Here is a 21,748-nt window from a genome sequence, read left to right as displayed (position 1 = left end):
CAAGGTTGACTCAGCAGAGGCTGCCTTTGCTGCTTTCAATGCCTGAGTCATGCTGGGGTCAGTCTGGTTTTACTCTGGTCTCAAATCACTACAGAACTCAAAGGGGTGGCTTGACATGCCATTTCAGAGGGAGTTAAAACTCAACCACATAGGCTTGGCCAGGTAAAGGCAGATTTCCCTCCCTCATATGACAGCAATTTCTGTCTGCTCATTCTGGGTTCTTATGAATTTATGCACCTTGTAATTTTATGCACCTTGGTCAAGTCTCAAACGAAAAGGATTCAATCCCATATAAATTAAATCCTGGAACTCCAGAATTTGTCTTTTAAAACTTTTCTGCAGCCTCTTGGAAACCCTCACATCGCTGTGCACAGAAATAGACAGCATCTTCATGGATTTCAACCGGACAAAATTTTGTTTACTCAGCCTCATTGCGTTTTGTTGACAAGATAACAATAGATGAAGATAACAGTGAATGTAAGTTAATTGAAAGTTTTATGAAAATCTAGATAATTTACCAAAAATTAGACTAAATGAATAAACATCAGAGGACAGGAAATCTGCTTAGACATTTTGCTACAAGTCAGAAAACTGTCAAGGAGGACAAATGATATTTATTCAAAAAGAGGAAGATGACAGTAAGTGGTATTCCAGATAGATCAGTGCTTGGAGTACAGTTGTTTATACTTTGTGAAAATTATTTCAACTGAAGGCAAAAAGTGGGTGGCACAGTGGTTAGCACTGCTGCCTCACAGCGCCAGAGACCCGGGTTCAATTCCTGCCCCAGGTGACTCTCTGCGTGGAGTTTGCACGTTCTCCCTGTGTCTGCGTGGGTTTCCTCCGGGTGCTCTGGTTTCCTCCCACAGTCCAAAAATGTGAAGGATAGGTGAATTGGCCATGCTAAATTGCCTGTAGTGTTAGGTGAAGAGGTAAATGTAGGGGAATGGGTCTGGGTGGGTTGCGCTTCGGCGGGTCAGTGTGGACTTGTTGGGCCGAAGGGCCTGTTTCCACACTGTAAGTACTCTTAAAAAAAATCACAAATTCTAAAATTGGAGACAAGATCAAATTGTGGGGTGGAGATAATCGATACTGCTGAGGAGATAAATATGCAAAATTGTTATTTGATTGGCAAATTAATTTCAACATAGAAATAAGGTAATACATTTTGGCAAGAAAAATGAAATTTTTCATAAGGCAAGCAAAGGAACCTAAGAGTGCAAATACCCAAACCACTAAAAGGAACAACACAAGTCAGCAGGGGCAAGGCAAACCAATCACTACATTTCAAGTATTGAAAGTAAAGTTTGTACGAGTTTAATACAACTTTGATTAGATTGCACCTGAAGCACCAAATATGATTCTTACTACCATACTATAAAAACAAAAAAAGATATGTTGGAACAGGAGAAGGAAAGATCTACAAATGCATTAACAGAAATGCAGGATATATCCATCATGAGGATAAACAGATGAATCAAGTTTTTTTTTGAAAAAGCACCACCAAGATTTATTTACAACATCTTTAAACATGTAAAACGGTTTTGATAACAGATAAAAAGTTTCCAGTTATGGCAATGAACAAACTTAAATGCCATCAATAGAGAAAAATCACCAAAACAATCAAACGGGGAATTAGGGAAGTTTACCCAGTGTGATGAGAATATGGAACTCGTTGCCACAGCGAATGGTGAAAATGTAGCACTGATGCACTAAGAAATTAGACAAGCACATGAGGGAGAAGGGAAAAATGCTGATATAGTTAGATGTGTAAAGATGAGAGGAGGCTCGAGTGGAATAGAAAAGTCAACTTGAACTGGGTGATCTGGTTCTGTGCTATGTCGCCTTTGTAATGATTTCAAAACTGAACAGCCTGGCTCAAATTCAACATGACAAACTGTTTCTCTGGATTTACTCACTGCAACAGTGATTTCTTTGTACCTATTTTTTATCATTTTAAGTATCTCAGTTAACATTTTAGGACAAAGCTGGGTGGGAGGGCGAACTGTAACAAGGGCACACAACAATGCTTCAGTGCAATTTGGATAAGTTGAGTGAATGGGCAAATGCTATTCACTTTACTAGCAAAAATGGGAAGGCAGAATATTATCTGAATGGCAATAAGACTGGGAAAGTGGAGATGCAACGAGATCTATTGCTAAAAGTAAGCATGCAGGTGCAAGTGAAGAAATCAAATGGTTATGTTGGCCTTCATAGCAAGACAATCAAAGTTTTTGTTGCAAACGTTTCGTCCCCTTTCTAGGTGACATCCTCAGTGCTTGGGAGCCTCCTGTAAAGGCTTCACAGGAGGCTCCCAAGCACTGAGGATGTCACCTAGAAAGGGGACGAAACGTTTGCAACAAAAACTCCCAGCTCAGTGAACAGAACCTCAACGAGCACCCGAGCTACAAATCTTTTCACAAACTTTGAAGACGATCAAAGCACAGAACAGGGATGTCTTGCTGCAATTATACAGAGCACTGACGAAACCATACTTGTAATAGTACAAAGTTTCAGTCTTCCTACTGGAGGAAGGATATTCTGGCTATTGAGGGAATGCAATTAAGATTTACCAGACTGATGCCTGGGATGGCAGGACTGACAGGTTAGAAACCTATAACTATAGAATTTTGCAGTGTGAACACAGGATGCATATGCACAGTGACAGGGAAGTCCAGAATCAATCTATGGGGTTAGAATCTATGGATACAGTGTAAGCCATTTAGGATTGAGGTAGGAGAAAATTTCTTCACCAGATTGTTGAACCTGTGGAATTATCTGCCACAGAAAGGGATTAAGATCAAAGCATTGAATGTTTTCAAGGAGGAATTAGATATAGTTCTTAGGGCTAAGGGATCTCAGTGTTCAGGGAGAAAGCAGGAATAAGGTACTGAGTTGGAAGATCAGCCACAATCATGTTGATGAATGGCAGAGCAGGCTAGAAGGGTCGAATGGCCTATTTTCCCACTCCTATTTGTTATGCTTCTATCGGTCCTCAACCCTCTAATTGTCTAAATAAGCTTGTGCAATCATTCCTCATAATTTAACCTTTTCAGATCCAGCAAAGCTGTATTTCACTTTTCCCAAGACTGATAGACAGTATCCTTTCTGATATGGGATGGCCCAAGCTAAAAGTAGTACATTGCATGTGACTGACGTTTCTGTGATGGAAGCACCACTGTTTTCCTTTCATAGTACATCCACATTAAAACCAACTCACCAGTTATCTTGTATACCTTTGGTACCAAAGAATGACCTTATAATGACATGTAGATATAGCCGCCAAATCTTTTTGAAACTCCACAATTCCTACCGGGATCCCAAAAGTCAGCATTTTCTAATACAAAACAGCTCACATCCTACATCAGTAGAATCTTTCCTGACAGGCTATGTCCTAATTTCCAATATCTCAGGAAATATCATGGCCTGCATACCATTCGTCCAGTTTAATTTGTACTGTTGTTTTTATGACCCTTAGCCCTCCTCCCTGCCAGGAGGGTATATTAAGCTTTGAAGCTGTAAACTGGCTCAGCACTGACCACAATCTTCCTGTTGCTAGTGGAGAATTCCTTCAAGTACCAAATATGCCACTTGCTATCCCCTTGGCCTACACCACTGGTGGGGAGAAGATGCTGTGGATTTCACTAGTTTCCTCATTTCCCCACCCCCCACCTTATCTCACTTCCAAACTTCCAACTCAGCACCGCCCTCATGACCTGTCCATCTTCCTTCCCACCTATCCATCCTATCACCATTACCCCCACCTCCATCTCCCTATCACAGTCTCAATTACCTTCCCCCACCAGTCCCACAAGCCTCATTCCTGAAGGGTTCTTGCCCAAAACGTCAATTCTCCTGCTCCTCAGATGCTGCCTGACCTGCTGCGCTTTTCCAGTGCCCCACTCTCAACCCTGATCTCCAGTCCTCACTCTCTCCTATTAAGACACTCAGTTGTATCAGACAACCCAAAAAAGTTCACTTCAACCCACTACCACAAGCACAACTCTTGTTGCGCAAGAAATTCCAATCTTAGCAACAACTTCTATTTCATCTCGAAACAAATAACAAAAATTATCTAACAGGGTCGTGGAGGCAGTGGGTGGAGTACAAATGTTTTTCCAGGAATTAATATGACCCTTTGACTGGGGCCCTGCGGCAGTATAGAAAATATTAAGCATCAACACAGCACATTCTGTTAAGCAAAACAATCAGTCATGGTTTTAAAAACCAGTGGCCTTGAAATTCTTGGTCTGCGTGGGTTTCAGTTGCAGAGTGAAGAGTTGAAACTGCTCTTAACAGGGCATGAATAGAGAGACCAGGCATACTTCAGATCAAAGTTGCTTCTAGGTTAACATTCAGCCATGGGCAAAGACTCCAACTGATGCTGGAAAGAGCCAAGGATTGGTTGCCCAGTCTGCTTTCAGTTTTGCTTATGTCAGGCAAGGCAACAAATTCATCATAACCACTGACTTCTGCCCTCAAGCTTTTTTTTTTGGGGGGTGGGGAAAGAGGACGGGTGGGGGTGGCGGGGGGGTTGGGAGAGGGGTGGGGGAAACGGCCGGGGGGCAAGGATAGAAGTGGTGGCAGCAAAACATCAGGAAAAACTTGTATGCTGATCCCTTGCCAATGATTTAACAAAAAAAGTCATTCAGACCCAGGTAGATGGAGAGAGGGAACCACAAACAAGAAAATTTGACTCTGAAAATGCAGTCTCAATTAAACCGTCCCAAATAAAACACCAAATCTCATACAGTGAATTATAATGGTCTACTTCAAAGTGGTCTCGATGGTAGAATGAGCTTCTGAACTAAGGGAACCAGATATTTCCTTGACAGGGAAAAATAGCAAGGCATGTTGAATGAGCAAGTAAGTGTCATAACCTGGAGCTGAAAATGTGTTGCTGGAAAAGCGCAGCAGGTCAGGCAGCATCCAAGGAACAGGAAATTCGACGTTTCGGGCATGAGCCCTTCATCAGGAATAACCTGGAGTCAAACTTAAGAGGATGAAAGTTGCTCTTTGACTGCAAGGGAGCTTTCAAACTGACTAGGACTTGTTTAGAATGATTGGTGAAAACTAATTTCACTCTAGCACTTGAATCAATTCACTACTTTCAACTGTCTCCTTGATAAAGCTCCATTCAAGAACCCTGCAAAGAGACAATAGTTTAACCTCTGGCCATTGACGAAATAAGACTTGTACTTATTTAGCAGTTTTCACAGCAGAAAGTGCTTGCCAGCATACTGCAGGAAAATAGCAGGCAACGTACACACAGCAAGCTCCCACAAAGGAAACATGATAAATGGAAGGCAAGTCTGTTTTAGCGATAATGGTTAAAGAACAAGTGTCAACCAAAGGAAATTCCCTCCACCGACCAGACCTAATTTTAACTGAAAGACACTCCCCACCTGCCCCCGTGCAGAAGTCCTCTGCAGTCAATCAAATGTGTGGGTGTGTGTGTGTACACACTAAGAACCTGGATCAAACCTGAAGCTGACTGCACACACAGACTGACTAGACTGTAACATGAAGAACTGACACCCAGACAAAGTGTCAGAGGGTACCTATGGAACCACATCTTGGAACAGTCAGCACAATGAGGGAACTAAATAATAGCAATAGACAAGAGACTGGGAAACAGAGGTTTGAACTTCACTGGGGTTCTATTGCACTGACCAAGAAAAGAGTGTATGTTAGCTGCTTAGGAATCTCATAATCCAATGCAGAACTTGACCACTTATGAAAAAACTCAAAGTATTACATACACAGAAAATAATAATGAATGAAAAATAATTTCTACAAAAAGAATCATCAACCCATTTCATGCAAGCTCAAAGAAATAAAAGAGTCATTGTCTCTCAAAAGATTTTATATTCTAGATCCCCACCTCTCCCAATACGTTTTCTCCCCTAATGGGGTCAAGATCTTCCAGAGACTGAATTACACAAGAAACAAGCACCTGTGCTTCCTCTCCATACTGGGCTAGGAGCCAGAAAAACTGCAGATGCTGGAATCCAAAGTAGACAGGTAGGAGGCTGGAAGTACTCAGCAAGCCAGGCAGCATCACAAAGTGGAGAAGGCAGTGTTTTGGGTGTAGCTCTTCTTCTGGACTTGGGGTGGATGTAGGGGGAGCTGCAGATAAAGGGGATGGCAGGGGCAGGGTGCTGAAGTGAGGAGAGGTGAAGACAGGTAGAGAGTACAACCTGGTTGGTCAATGGGAAGAATGAATCTGGTTGGTGGCAGGGAGGAGTGTAAGGCAGCGCAAGGGGCTGGGAAGGGAGTTGGAGGACTGGAAGGGAGGTTATTTGAAATTGGAGAACTCAATGTTGAGTCCTCCAGGCTGCAGGCTGCTCTGGTGGAAGATGTGGTGTTGTTCCTCCAAATTGTGATTTGGTTCATTGTGGCAATGGAGGAGGCCAAAGATGGTCATCTTGGAAGGAGAATTATAATGGGCGGTGACTGGGAGGTCCAGTCAGCCCCTACGGCCGAACTGAGATACATGTCAGAAAGGAAGTGGGAAAGGGAATTAAAATGTAAACTTAGGAAACAGTTCATGGAGCATCTCAGCTGGGCCCACAGGAGCCAACCGGACGTCCCAGTCACTGCCCATTTTAATTCCCTTGCTGACATGACCATCCTCGGCCTCCTCCATTGCCATAATGAGCCAAATTGCAAATTGAAGGAACAACACATCATCTTCCTCCTGGACAGCCAGCATTGAGTTCTGCCATTTCGAATAACCTCCCTTCCCATCCCCGACTCCCTTCATAGTCTCTCCCCCTTCCGTTCCATTCCTCCCTGCCGCCAACTGGATTCATTCACCCCACTGACCAACCAGGGTCGTACCCTCTGCCTGTCTTCACCCACCCCCACTTCACCACCCCATCTTTGCTACCCTCTTTATCAACCCCTTACACCCATCCCCAGCCTTAAAGGGTTACACCCAAAACATTGAATTCTCTACCTCCTGATGCTGTGTTCTTCCAGCCTCCTGCCTGTCTATTCCCACACATACTATATATGGAGTCCAGACTATTCAACCACAGAAGCCATCATTAAGGAACCAGTTCCTTTCCTCACTTATATGTACTTGCCACTGGAGGGAGTCAGTCAACAACCAGCCAGGATTAGCACCCAATGCAGTTTATATACACATCACACATGGATTCCAGAGAATTTAAGATCAATTGGATGCCTGGGCTAGTAATGCAAAACATATGGACTTATATTTTAGAGGATGCAATCTCACTGTGGAGATGAGAATTTGAATTCAGTTTAAATAAAACTATTGATATCTGTGAAAGTGACTGTGAAGTTATCATACAAAAGCAACCAAGAATTTACAGTACTGTTCTTTAAAGAAGGAAATCTGCCATTTTTACCCTGTCTGGACTAAATGACTCCTGCCCCACACGAGTGCAGTCGACTCTCGACTGCCTTCTGTCGTGTCTGAGCAAGTTATACCAAACCAGCCACCAGCAATTCAGGGAAAGGCACAATACTCCCCATTCATTTCAAATCGACAAGTGTGGCACTGGAAAAGCACAGCAGGTCAGGGAAAATCCGAGGAGCAGGAGAATCGATGATTCGGACATAAGCCCTTCATCATAACGTTAAGTTCAATGAATTATTCAATACAGAGTATGGTTTCGCTGGGGCTCAACTCAATGTACAGGATGCCAGCAAAAATTCCCCAGCAGAATACTCTCGTTGACACGGACAAGGAATACCCGCTCAGAGTTCCAAATGCGGGATTATAAACAGAGTTGCCTTTGTTTTCTACACTATTCTCCCTAGTGTCCCGACCAACATTAATTCTCTGAACCAGCACCTAGACAGAGGGAGGAGCCGCTAGTGGTATCTTGCCGCTTGGTTGTGGGAGTTTGGTTGCCCCGTTGAAAATACATGACGCCGCTGCAAAAACGTGCTTCACTGACTACTAGGCGCTTTGCAGGTTCTATATAATGCAAGTTGTTGTTATTTCTCTCCGCGCGCTTTATTTTTTTTTGAAGCTGGAGGTTATTCGAACAGATGATTCAGGTATTAAACATAATATTAAAAATAATGAAGATAAAACAGTACAGTGACTCCAGTCTAACACAGCCGCTTACCTGGGAGATGAAGAGCAGACAAAACAGGAACCGCATCCTGCCCTTGGCCAGTTTCCAGTCTGGGTGGATTCAACTCAGATTTCAGTGTTGCTCAGTTTAAACTTGCAAATTTCTCTGTCTAACTAATACCAGCCTGAGAATGAGAGACAGGATTCGTTACTTAAGACTGTAACGAAAAACGGGATAACAAGAACTACAGGAATGGAGTCTGGCGGAGCCTCTGGCTTTGTCCAGGGACCGGACCCTCCAGCTCCTTCAAATAAAAGGCAAAGTAGCGCGGATGTTGGAAATCTGAGCCCCCACCCCCTCCCGGCCCCTGATCTCCAGCCTGGGTGCTCGGAGCTGCTCAATGAACCGACCAGAGCGGAGCCAAAGGCTGAGATTGCAAGGCACAGCCCCAGAGAGGGTAAGAGAGAGGGAGAGGAAGAGAACTTACCCCCCCCCCGCACTGAACCCCCACCCTGACTGAACCAAGTGCACTCACCTTCACCCTCTGTGACCTCCCTGCTTTCCTTTTTCGTGTCTCTGTTCTGCCTGCCTGTCTGTCTCTGTATCAGTCTCTCTCCCTCAATGACTGAAATGTTTCCAATTGCTTTCTCATGGAAGAAAAACCACAGAGAGGGAGGGGGTTAAAAACTCAACCCCACGTGGTGCTGTTCGGGGATGGGGGGTGCTGGGGGGGGGGGGGGAACATACTTTCATTCTGATTGGCTGAGAGCTGCAGTATCAAAACTGCTCTGGAAATAATAACTTTGTTAACCAGAACTTCAACTCTTAAAGCCACACCGCGTAGGAACCTCATTTTCAGATGTTCAACTGTTAAATATTGAACTATTCAATATCAAACTGATCTGTGTGTTCCTTTAACCATGACGGCTAGGCAGAGGGTGAAATTATAGGGTAGAACAATTAACACCACCACTAATAGCTGAAACAAATGCCATTGTGATTTGGTGATGGAAAAAATGTTCAATTGTGTGTAAAAGTATTTCTGGATATAAAAGAAAGGAAAAGATAGGACAAGCGTTTATAAACTTCTTTCATGTTTTCTGTCAACAATTCACTTCTAGATTGCAGCTGCTTAGATTCTGTAGAGAAATACTGTCGCCAATTAGTGTTTGGCAAGATGCCGCCAACAGCCGAAGAAATAAAAGACCAGTTAATCTTTAATAATGATTTATTTGTGGGGAGGAGGGATTTCACTCACTTCTGTACATCAAATACTGCATTGGGATCTTTTACATTCTCCTGAGAGGGCAGATGGGGCATCAAGTTAATGTCTTTTCCAAAAGCAGCAGCTCTGACAGTGCAATACACCCTCAGTGCAGCATTGATGTGTTAGCCTAGATTATGTGTACAAATCTCTGGATTCACAGTTGGATTTGTACTCGTGAGAGCTCTCCCAACCGTGCCAAGCATAATTTTAAAAAAATTTTCTTCACCATAATTAAACAAATATTTAAATACCTTCTGCATTCAATTTACTGTTTTTTCTCTTCCTCTGCAAGCCCTGTCTAGGATTTACTGAGGAACGTTTTCCAGGGTACAGTTCAATGTGTGCTGAACATGTTAACATTTCTTCCGAGGACATGAATATCAATGATAAGGAACACATTAATTACCTATTTCTTAATAATTTTTGATAAAATGGATGATGATGTTAGGTAGGGTTAGATTGTCCTGTGTCACCTCAGACATAAGCAATGGCAATAGAATGAGGTCTATTATGGCAATTACTCCAAACAAACTCAATTTATCCTCTTGTCCAACATCAATGCATTTTCCAGCAGTGACTCAACCAGGTTCAAACATTATTATAAAATTAGTATCAGGCCCTTCAAGAGTGAAATCAGGAAATAACTTTTCATAGAAAGGCTCATGAAAATCCTGAACCCTCTGTTCCTGAAAAGGCTGTGGATTTTGGGGCAATATTGATTTTAAAAATTGCAATCAATATGATTTATATTGGGTAAGGGCAGCAAGGCATATGGACCTGAATACTATTGGGATCTAACTAGCCCTGATCCAGTGGAGAACAACTATCTTTCCCCTCTCACCCTAACCTATGCCCTCTATTCTGGACTCCCCCACCCCATATTTCTATTGTCTATTTATCCTATCCATCCCCTTCATAATTTTGTAAACCTCTATAAAGTCACCACTCAGCCTCCGATGCTCCAGGGAAAACAGCCCCAGCCTGTTCAGCCTCTCACTATATAGCTCAAATCCTCCAACCCTGGCAACATCCTTATAAATCTTTTCTGAATCCTTTCAAGTTTCACAACATCTTTCCGATAAGATGGAGACCAGAATTGCACGCAATATTCCAACAGTGGCATAACCAATGTCCTGTACAGGCGCAACATGACCTCCCAACTCCTGCACTCAATACTCTGATACATGCGGCAAGTACTTCACACAGATGGTGGTGGGCATTTGGAATGCGTTGCCAGCAAAGACAGTAGAGGCAGGCATGGTAGATTCATTTAAGATGCGTCTGGACAGATACATGAGTAGATGGGGAGCAGAGGGTTACAAATGCTTAGGAATTGACCGACAGGTTTAGACAGTACATTTGGATCGGCTCAGGCTTGAAGGGCTGATGGGCCTGTTCCTGGGCTGTAAATTTTCTTTGTTCTCAATATGTTCTACTCTTCACGGCTACTCTAGGTGTGGCCCCAATTTCACATTCCAACCTACTCCTGATAAACTTTGACTCCCATAAGCATTATTAAGTTTTAACAGTTTTCCTTTAGTGCCAGCATCTTCAGTTCCTTAGATCCGAAGTTCAAGAATTATCTCTCTCCATCTCAAATAACATTGCTTCTTTGAGACACTCATTAAAATTCATCTCTTTGTCCAAAAATGTGGACATCTGACCTAACATCTCCTCATGTTGTCCAGTTCCTTTACTTTTTACATAACATTCCTGTCAAGAACCTTAGGATGTGTTACATTAATTTAATAATATAATCAAAACAAAAATAAATATAAAATATTGTGGTTGCTGAACCTTCAACAACATGCTCAATAGGAAGTCAAGCGACCCCTCCATTCATCCATCCATTCAATAATGACCCTGCCTCCTCTCTTTGCGTATTCACACATGCACCCTCTCCTTTATCCGCACTAGTCCATTAAGAGAAACTGCATGTCTGAAGACATTGGCATCCTTTAAACTCTACCCAAATGTAACTTTACCACTGGACAGTGCTGCTATAGACAGAATTATTGTAATAGAAGTAAGGTAAACTTTGTGTAGAGGTAACTAATTTTCCTGTATTGACTAAACATCTCCAAAAATATAAATTCACCTTCATTGAAAACAATTGTGAAGGAAACATCATCAGTGCAATGGAAATTTTGTTTCGTTCACTTTTATGAACTCTTATTTATTAGTTGTAGCAGTATTGGACTGGGGGAGTAAAACAACAAGAAAGACAAGTATTCGTGGGCAGGTTTTCACAACCTCAGGATGAAAGGGTTTTACGGCAATTAAATACTTTGTTGAAGTGTATGCTGTGATTCTGACTGTGGTATGCAGTATACTAACTGACTTTTGTCCAGCCTTCCATGGTCTAGCCTCTATAAAGATGAGTTCATCTATAACTTGTCTGCCTATATCTTTTACATGTATCTTCCTTATGCTCACTAACCAGTAGCTCTTGGTTATGCAATGCCTCAATTTTACATTTCTCATCTTTGATCAAAATCTCAGATCACTAAATTACTATTTTTAGCAATACAGGTTGATCAGGTCACCAAGAGAGTGAGCAGTTCTGAGGTTCATTTCTAGAGAATTTGGGTAAAATAGTTAAATTCAAGTGAAAACTCAATTAGTCCATTAAAAAACTGCGCAATTTTATTCGCCATATTATAAAAAAAGCATAATTTTTAAAATGTGGATAATGTTTAAGAAGGGTTTAGAGGAATATGGGCCAAGTACTGTAAAATGCGACTAATTAAATTAGGACATCTGGCCAACATGGATGAGTTGGACTGATGGGTTTGTTTCTGTGCTGTACATCTCAATGGCTCTGTGACTTGAAATGAGAAAATCTAATTATTACTAAAAATTAAGCAGACTAAGTTATTTTCTCTGGAAAGATGATCTAATTAATTTCTTTAAAATTTTGAACTATTTTAATTGAATACATATTTTTATTTACTTGCGGTGCTGAACATCACTGGCTGGCCAGCATTTATTGCCCATTCCCAGTTGCCATTGGAAGTGGTAAGCTCTCTTCTTGAACTGCTGCAGAACATGTAATATGGAGATAGATCTACAATGCCTTTAGGGAGGGAATTCCAGGATTTTGACCTGGCAATGGTGAAGGCAATATATTTTCAAGTGAGAATGGTGAATTACTTGAAGGGCAACTTGCAGTTTTTCTTTTATTTTCAAAAATATACTTTATTCATAAAATTATTTGGATACCCTTCTTGTGCACACATTACATTGCTTTACATACAGACATCAAAATTTATTTTTCCTATATACAAGTCTGTACATTTACTATCCAGCTCTTCTGCTATCCAGAGTCCAACTGACTGTGTGAGGCCCCTGTTCTTCTTAGGCAGGCAGATGTTACACGGTGGTCTTGCCCCACTGCTCCTCGGCGGCAGTTGCCCCAATCCCTCAACACGTAGTCCTGGACCTTGGAACGTGCCAGTCTGCAACACTCAGTCAGAGTCAACTCCTTCAGCTGGAAGATCAACAGGATTTGGACCACCCAGAGAGTGTCCTTCACCGAGTTGATGATCCTCCAGGCGCAGTTGATGTTCGTCTCGGTGTGCGCTCTGGGGAACAGACCGTACAACACGGAGTCCCGCTCACGGCGCTGCTCGGGACGAACCTTGACAAATACCACTGCATTCCTCTCCAGACTTCCTTTGCATAGGCACATTCCAGAAGGAGGTGTGTGACAGTCTCGTCCCCCCCGCAGCCGCTTCGAGGGCAGCGTGCGGTGCGGCTGAGAGTCCGGGTGTGCTTAAAGGATCTCACAGGCAGAGCCCTTCTCACCACCAGCCAAGCCATGTCTTGGTGCTTGTTGGAAAGTTCTGGCGATGAGGCATTCTGCCAAATGACTTTGACAGTCTGCTCAGGGAACCACTTGACAGGATCCACCCTCTCCTTTTCCCGAAGGGTCTCAAGGACACTACATGCTGACCACTTCTTGATGGACTTGTGGTCAAAGGTGTTTTTCTTCATAAACTTCTCCACGAAGTACAGGTGGTACGGAACGGTCCAACTACTTGGAGCGTTCCGCGGCAGCGAGGCCAGGCCCATCCTTCGCAACACCGGGGACAGGTAGAACCTCAGTCCGTACTGACACTTGGTGTTTGCGTACCGGGGATCCACGCACAGCTTGATGCAGCCACACACAAAGGTGGCCATCAGGGTGAGGGTGGCATTGGGTGTGTTTTTACCCCCATTGCCCAGATCTTTATACATCGAGTCCCTTCGGATCCAGTCCATCTTTGATCTCCATATAAACTGGAAGGTGGCCCGGGTGACTGCAGCGGCACAGGTTCTGGGAATAGGCCAGACCTATGCCACGTATAATAGCAATGACATTGCCTCACACCTGATGAACAGGTTCTTTCCCGCGACGGAGAGCGACCGTAGCTTCCATCTGCCCAGTTTCTGCCTCACTTTGCTGATACGCTCCTCCCAAGACTTGGTGCAAGCCCCAGCACCACCCTCCCCACCTGAACCAAATACCCAGCACCTTCAGGTGGTCGGTCCTGACGGTGAAGGGGATCGAGGATTGGTCAGCCCAGTTCCCGAAGAGTATGGCCTTGCTCTTGCCTCGGTTTACCTTGGCCCCAAGGCCCGTTCGAACTGGTCACATATGCACATGAGTCTGTGCACAGACAGTGGATCCGAGCAGAAAATGGCGACATCATCCATGTACAGGGAGGCCTTGACCTGCAGGCCCCTACTGCCAGGAATAGTCACCCCTCTCAGGCTCGCATCCTTCCTGATGGACTCGGCAAATGGCTCTATGCAGCACACAAACAAGGCAGGAGAGAGAGGGCAGCCCTGCATGACTCCAGATCTGACTGGGAAGCTATCTGATTCCCACCCATTGATTGAGACTGCACTGACGATGCTGGTGTAGAGCAGTCTGATCCAATTGCAGATTCCCTCCCCAAAGCCCATTTTGGAGAGAACATCTCTCATATACGTGTGTGATATCCTGTCAAAGGCTTTCCTCTGGTCCAGGCTGATCAGTTGTTAGAGGTTAGTCATCTCAGTTGCAGAGATCAGGAATTCTGTCAGGGTAGTGTCCAACATGCACAAGTCTCACCTGCCACAGAACTGATCCCAAATCCTCAAAAGTTGTTCCCTTTCCTCTTACAGCTGTTGTTCAATCACACAATCCTCCTGTACTTACGATGGGTAGCAAATTACAGTGGGAGTAATTCTGAGATTATTGCTCTTAAGATCTGTTTTTTTAATTTCTTCCTAACTCCCTGAATTAAGGATCTCATCGCTCTTCTTACTTATGTTGTTGGAACCAATGTGGACCATGACTTCTAGCTAATATCCATCCCAAAAAAGCAGCCTTACAGCCACTCTGCAACATCCTTGACCTTGACACCAGCGAAGCAACACACTATCCTGGAGGCATGATGAATGCCACTGAAATACCGATGTGATCCCCTGACTACAGAATCTCTGTCACTATTGTTCTTCCATTCTTCTTTCTTCCTCCTCTGTACAGCTAAGATGCCTTGGTGCCATTGATTTGTCTTTGGGTGCATTCATCCGAGGAAGCATTACTTTCACTAATATCAATTTTCAAGCAAGATAGACTCAGGATATTCTTGCATTACCTGCCACATGCTTTTAGACTGTGCAGCTGCAACATGACCACCCAACTCCTGTACTCAATGATCTGACCAATAAAGAAAAGCATACCGAACGCTTTCTTCACTATCCTATCTATGTGTGACTCCACTTTCAAGGAACTATGCCCCTGCGCTCCAAGGTCTCTTTGTTCAGCAACACACCTTACCATTAAGTGTATAAGTGCTGCCCTGATTTGCCTTAACAAAATGCAGCACCTCATGTTTATCTCATTTAAACTTTATCTGCCACTCCTTAGTCCATTGGCCCATCTTATCAAGATCCCATTGTATGCTGCGATAACTGTCTTCACTGTCCATTACACCTCCAATTTTCGTGTCCTCTGGGTCTGTTTCTGTGCTGTACATTTCTATGACTCTATGATTGCCTGAAGTAGTCATCCATTCCCTCTCTACCTGCATGTTTCTAATCTGCAGTGAAACTGCCTCCCTAAATATGCTATCCACGTAGCCCTCTGCTTCCAGCTGCTGCTCAAGTTAACAGCTCAATCTTTTACAGCCAATGATATTTCCTATAGATATGTTTGTCTGAAACACATGGTACACCCATGACCTCATACATCCCACAGGATGTACACACCTTTTGTCCCCACTGACATGCCATTTTGTAAGTCTGAAAACTATTTGTTACTCTTAGAATAAATAAATGATAAAACTTACAAGCAAGTTAACTTTATTTCACTTATGTTAATTAGACTTTCCTTTGGTTTCACTTTATTATTTAATTTTACTTTGATTTGATTACATTTTAATTTGCTAGCATTCCTTCCTGAAACAAAAATAGTCTTTATAAAGTCTAGCACTATTTAGAATCAGTCCCTAACAGCAGGATCTCACAAACAAGAAATGTACAGATTTCCTGTGATATTGCGCTTGTATTATTTTCCCATTCCATCACTCTGGGTGCTGTGTTCAGAATGAAGCCACTCCCTGCTCATCTTGCTCAACTTATTTTCAACTTGCTGCTGCCTTCCTTAGGCACTGTGTTCAGAATAATGCTATTCCCCAATCCTATTCTCCACGTTCTTTTTCATCATTCTGCCACATCTCTTGACATTGTGTTCAGATGAGGCCATTCCTGCTCTCCACACTCGTTTAAAATGTGCTGCTGTCTCTCTTGGTACAGTGTTCAAAGTGAAGCCATTGCCTGCTTTCCACACACCTTTTGCACTTGCTGTTTCTTCTCTTGGTGATATGTTCAGAATGAAGCCATTCCATACTCTTTCTGCATCCTCCCTTGGTGCTATGTTTATGCACACTCTTAACACATTCGTTGTTTTCAATGTTGTGGTGTTGAGCCATCTTTCTGGTTACCTGTGTTTTGTTCTGAGGTCTAGCTTGGCCTTTTTATAGAATCCCTACAGTTTGGAAACAGGCCATTTGGCCCAAAAGGTCCACATCGACCCTCTGAAGAATATTCCATTACCCTATTACTCTAAATTTTACCCCTGACTAATGTACCTAACCTACCGATCCCTGAACACTATGGGCTACTTAGCTTGGCCAATTCACCAAACCTGCACATCTTTGGACTTTGGCAGGAAACCTGAGCACCCGGCCGACACGGGGAGATTGTGCAAACTCCACACAGACAGTCGCCCGACACTGGAATCAAACCTTGGTCCTTGGCGATGTGAGACAGTTTTGAGTGCAGCGTGCAGTGGTGAGATACATGAAGAATCTCACAGGTAGTGCGCTTCTCCCCACCAGTCAAGTGATGTCTTGGTGCTTGTTGGAAAGTTCTGGCTGACTTTGACAGTCTGCTCAGGGAACCACATGACAGGATCCACTCTCTCCTTTTCTCATAAGTTCTTGAGGACACTACATGCTGACCACTTCCTGATGAACTTGTGGTCAAATGTGTTTTTCTTTGCATATTTTTTCATGAAGGACAGGGCATATGGAATGGTCCAACTACTCAGAGTGTTCTGCGTTAACAAGGCCAGGCCCATCTTTTGCAACACTGGGGACAGGTAGAACCCCAGTACTTGCTGTTTGCATACCAAGAGCCTATTTACAGCTTGATGCAGCTTCATACAAAGGTGGCCATCAGGATGAGGGCAATATTGGATAAGATCTTCCCTCATTTTATCCAGAGCTTTGTACATGATGCCCCTTGGACCCACTCCAGTTTTGACCTCCAGATGAAGTGGAAGATGGCTCGGATGATTGCAATGTTGCAGGTTCTGGGAATGGGCCAGATCTACGCTATGTATAACAACAGAGAGTGGCTGAAATCTGATGACCAGGTTCTTACCTGCAGCGGAGAGGGAATGGTGCTCGCAAAAGATCAGCTTCTGCTTCACCTTGATAATATGCTCCTTCCAAGGTTTCGTGCAAGCTCCAGCCACTAAACAATATTCCTAACATCTTCAGGTAATCTGTCCTAACAGTAAAGGGAATAAATACTCTTCCCAAAGAGTATGGCCTTGCTCTTGCCTCAATTTATCTTGGCTCCTAAGACCAGATTGAACTGGCCACAGATGCTCATGAGTCTGTGCACCAACAGCAGATCTGAGCAGAAAATGGCGACATTGTCAATGCTGGCTTCCGCTGTCTGAAATAGTCATCTGTCTCAGGCTCGCATTCTTCCTGATGGACTTGGCAAAAGGTCCTATACAACACACAAACAAGGCAGGAGAGAGTGGGCAGCCTGTTTGACTCTGGATCTGATCAGGAAGCTTTCTGATTTGCATGATTGAGACTGCACTAACCATGTTGATAGAGTGCAGTTGGACCTAATTGCAAATTCCCGCCGAAAGGCCATCTTAGAAAGCACATCCCACATATACGTGTGCAATATCCTGTGAAAGGCAGCCTGAGGAGCGTGAGGATACAGCACAGGTTTCATCAAGGCGGATCACCAATCCCAGAGCAAACCTGATCCGGTTAGCAATGACCTTAAGACAGGGTTTTGTAATCTGCATTCAGCGGTGAAAGTTTGGTCACCAATTTCTAATTTCCTCCCTCTCCCCCTTCCACTTGTGGATGACGATGATGTTACCTCTTCTCATGGAGTTACACGTAGAACATAGAACGTAGAAAAGTACAGCACAGGACAGACCCTTTGGCCCACAATGTTGTGCCGAGGATTAATCCTAATGATAAAGTAAAATAACCTAATGTACGCACCCCTCAATTCACTGCTGTCCATGTGCATGTGCGTGCGCTTAAATGTCCCTATAGACCAAGTTATCCAGACTGGAAGATTATCTGGGAGTACTCCAAGGCAACTGTTATATACAAACATTACAGGCACAGTAGTATCTAGGCTAACATCAAGCTATTGGTTTACAATTGAACAATACGTTTCTAATAACATGTTGTGTTTCAAGTGATCCTGAGATAAGATGAAGTATGATACCTTTATACCTTCAGGTCCCATGCTACGATACAGTGATGGTAATATCAGTTTGTCTTTTAAAGGTAGTGTGCAATACTGATCAGAAAACATAAAACAACAATCACAATATGTATTTTTTTGTTTTATTCAGATGTGGGATTTGGGTAACTGTCCACATCTAAAAGCCCTTGAGAGGATGGTGGTGAGCTGCCTATTTTAACTGCTGCAGTCCACATGCTCACAATAGACTCATCAAACCTTTAGAGAGGGAATTACAGGATTTTATCCCAGCCACACAGAAGGAACAGAGATATATTTCCACGTCTGGATGGTGAGTGGTTTGGAGGGGAAGGTGGAATTCCCATTTATATGCTGCCCTGTCCTGGATGGTAGTGGTCATGGGTTTGGAAGATATTGTCTAAGAAGCTTTGGTGAATTTCTGCAGTGCATTTTGTGGGTGGTATACACTGATGCTACTGAGTGTCAGCAGTTGAGCAATGGTGGTTGTGGATGTGATGCCAATCAAGTGTGCTGCTTAGTCCCGAATAGTGTCAAGTTTCTTGATTGTTGTTGGAGTGCACTTATCTAGGCAAATGGGGAGTATTCCATTAGACTCCTGATTGGCGCCTTGTAGATAGTGGACAGGCTTTGGGAAATCAGGAAGTGAGTTACTTGCTGCAGTATTCCTAACTTCTGACCTGCTCTTGTAGCCATTGTATTTATATGAAAAGTCTAGTTTCATTTCTGGTGTAGTCAGTTCTGATCAATCTCTACTTGCCTTAAAAATCGGCTGCGTCTCCCTGAGTACTTGCAGTTACAACTGGATGACTTGCGAGACCATTAAGAGTGAACCATTTGGTGTAAGAATGAAGTAATATGTCAGCCCATGTGGTTGATCCTAAACTGTCCTCTGAAGTGAACAATCAACCTTTCAATTACATCAGAAGGTACATCACCACCCCCCTCCTCCCCCCGCCATTGTATGTAGTGTACCCCTCCATAGTTAAATGACCTCACAGCACTTACTATCGAGTTCACACAGATCATTAGCTATAAGCCATTGGCTGCTGAAGCAGGAGTTTTTATGTTCAAGGCAAATTACAGAGGTATTAGTAAAATATCTGGAGACAATTCAGATATTTTGGAAGGGCTATACAGTTTTAGAAGAGATGTTAAACAGTGATCCTTTCAGGTGGGCATAGAAATATCCCAAATAATACCATCTTTTAGATGAGACGGGGCTTTCTCCCCATATGCTGACCCAATACTTTCCTTCAACAAACATGGCTGAAACAGATCACTAATGTCATTTATAGTATCCTTTGCTCTCGATGCGGTCTCTTCTACATTGGGGAGACTGGGTGCCTCCTAGCAGAGCACTTTAGGGAACATCTCCAGGACACCCACACCAATCAACCACACCGCCCATGGCCCAACATTTCAACTTCCTCTCCCACTCTGCCGAGGACATGGAGGTCCTGGGCCTCCTTCACCGCCACTCCCTCACCACCAGACGCTTGGAGGATGAACGCTTTATCTTCCGCCTCGGAACACTTCAACAGTTTCCTCATTTCCCTTTCCCCACCTCACCCTAGTTCCAAACTTCCAGCTCAGCACTGTCCCCATGACTTGTCTGGACTTGTCCTACCTGCCTATCTCCTTCTCCACCTATCCACTCCACCCTCTCCTCCCTGACCTATCACCTTCATCCCCTCCCACACTCACCCATTGTACTCTATGCTACTTTCTCCCCACCCCACCCTCCCCTAGCTTATCTCTCCACGCTTCAGGCTCACTGCCTTTATTCCTGATGAAGGGCTTTTGCCTGAAACATCGATTTCGCTGTACTTTGGATACTGCCTGAACTGCTGTGCTCTTCCAGCACCACTAATCCAGAATCTGGTTTCCAGCATCTGCAGTCATTGTTTTTACCTCCTGAAACAGATTTCTGGCCACTATCTATTTTGTATTTGTGGGACCTTGCAAACAAAAGTAAATGAAATAAAGACTGTCATTAGCCTATTGATCTCCCTCAGTACTGCATTGAGGTATGATCTTGGAATTAAGAAACAATTCATTTATTAACCCAGTACTCCTTGATCCAGCTGCATCCTCGCTGACTCCCAGTCTTAACTAAAGCTCTCCACCTTAATTTCTTCTTTAAAACACTATAGAGTCTACATCTTAAACAAAGCCCTTTGGCCATCTGCCTCAGTCTCACCTCTTGTGTGATTCAATGTCGAAACTTGCCTTATTACACCCTTATGAATCCTCTTGGACCATTTTGTTAAGCGAATGTTGCTATGTCAATGCAACTTGTTGCTGTAGATCCTCAGGGATGCTGACAAAAAAAGTTCAAATCTTTAAACTGGTTGTTTTTCAGGTGTACTTGTTATTCATCCTTTTGCTCCAGGTGATCTTACAGCAGTTTTGAAGATGCTTCTAGTTACTTCCTTGACACCCAAATCCATCCCTCACACTTTCTTCTCCTGATCGTTGGGCAAACAGTGTTTACTGCAGCCTCTCATAAACTATTCAAGTCTCAAACTGACCATCCCCCATTCCTCTCTCCACCGCTTTTCCACCTCCTGCCCTCAATACCCCGGGTGGGGGGGTTGTGTTTGACTTTTAAAGTGACAGATGGATGCTTCCTGCTTAACAATAGCTAGGCCTGGACATCAAAGCAGGCAACTGATGTTCCGAGGTGTGTGTATATGCATTCCAGGCCTATATGCTCCTGCTGGGGAGGAGTCAGGGAGGGAAGTGGGCTTACAGCCATAAAAAAGGCCAATATTGAAGAGCAATAAAAAGAGATTAGACTTGCTACACTTAAACTGCTCTTTTATTCCCTCAGAAGGAGCTTTTCTGTCTCATTTTAGCCTCAGCTTTTTCTTTAAATAAGGATTTTTTGAAATTAAGAAAACCCAAGTCTACAGTGAGAAGTCTATTCCCAAGAGTAGAATAAAGATAAGATAAAACGAGATTAGAGATTAATTGATACTATGTTTGGATTTTGACCTATTGATTATCAAGAGGAGAAGGAAAATTGAGAGGGACAGAAGATAAGAAAGAATGAATTACACGTGGGTGACTATGTAAGGAGTTAAGGTAAATCTATGAACAAAATCCTATAAAGAACTTGCATTTAGCTCATATCACACCTTAAAGTTTTGATCTACTGGCATTGGAGTACATTTTGAAATTGAAAGTATTAATTCATCGATCATTATGTGCAGTCTACTGAGTGTGAACTTGTATTAAAATCCCAGCCATTTCTTAAACTGCTGTCACACAGTCCATACCAGCCAATCATGCTGTCTTATTTGGCAATTATAAACTTAAATATGCATTTCAGAGTTGAAAAATTGAAGCTGTTTTTTCATGTGAATGTAGCCCAAAACTTGGATTACTTAGATGAAAAATG

At 43.3% G+C, this 21,748-nt stretch overlaps 1 protein-coding gene across 2 annotated transcripts in view; it reads right to left on the bottom strand.

Annotated features, from left to right (window-relative positions):
• nradd (neurotrophin receptor associated death domain) overlaps positions 1-8,699 on the bottom strand; it is a 32,411-nt gene extending 23,712 nt beyond the window's left edge. For both annotated transcript variants that reach the window (XM_060823723.1, XM_060823724.1), the window contains exons 1-2: positions 8,590-8,699; positions 8,106-8,238 (exon numbers count right to left, since the gene is read on the bottom strand). In XM_060823723.1, the coding sequence (XP_060679706.1) occupies positions 8,106-8,141 (36 nt within the window). In that variant the 5' untranslated portion in view covers positions 8,142-8,238; positions 8,590-8,699. The remainder of the gene's footprint in view (positions 1-8,105; positions 8,239-8,589) is intronic.
• Between the last annotated feature and the right edge of the window lie 13,049 nt (positions 8,700-21,748).

Source organism: Hemiscyllium ocellatum, chromosome 4 (assembly GCF_020745735.1).
Source record: "Hemiscyllium ocellatum isolate sHemOce1 chromosome 4, sHemOce1.pat.X.cur, whole genome shotgun sequence".
NCBI lineage: Eukaryota > Metazoa > Chordata > Chondrichthyes > Orectolobiformes > Hemiscylliidae > Hemiscyllium > Hemiscyllium ocellatum.
This window is presented reverse-complemented; position numbering and strand designations above follow the sequence as displayed.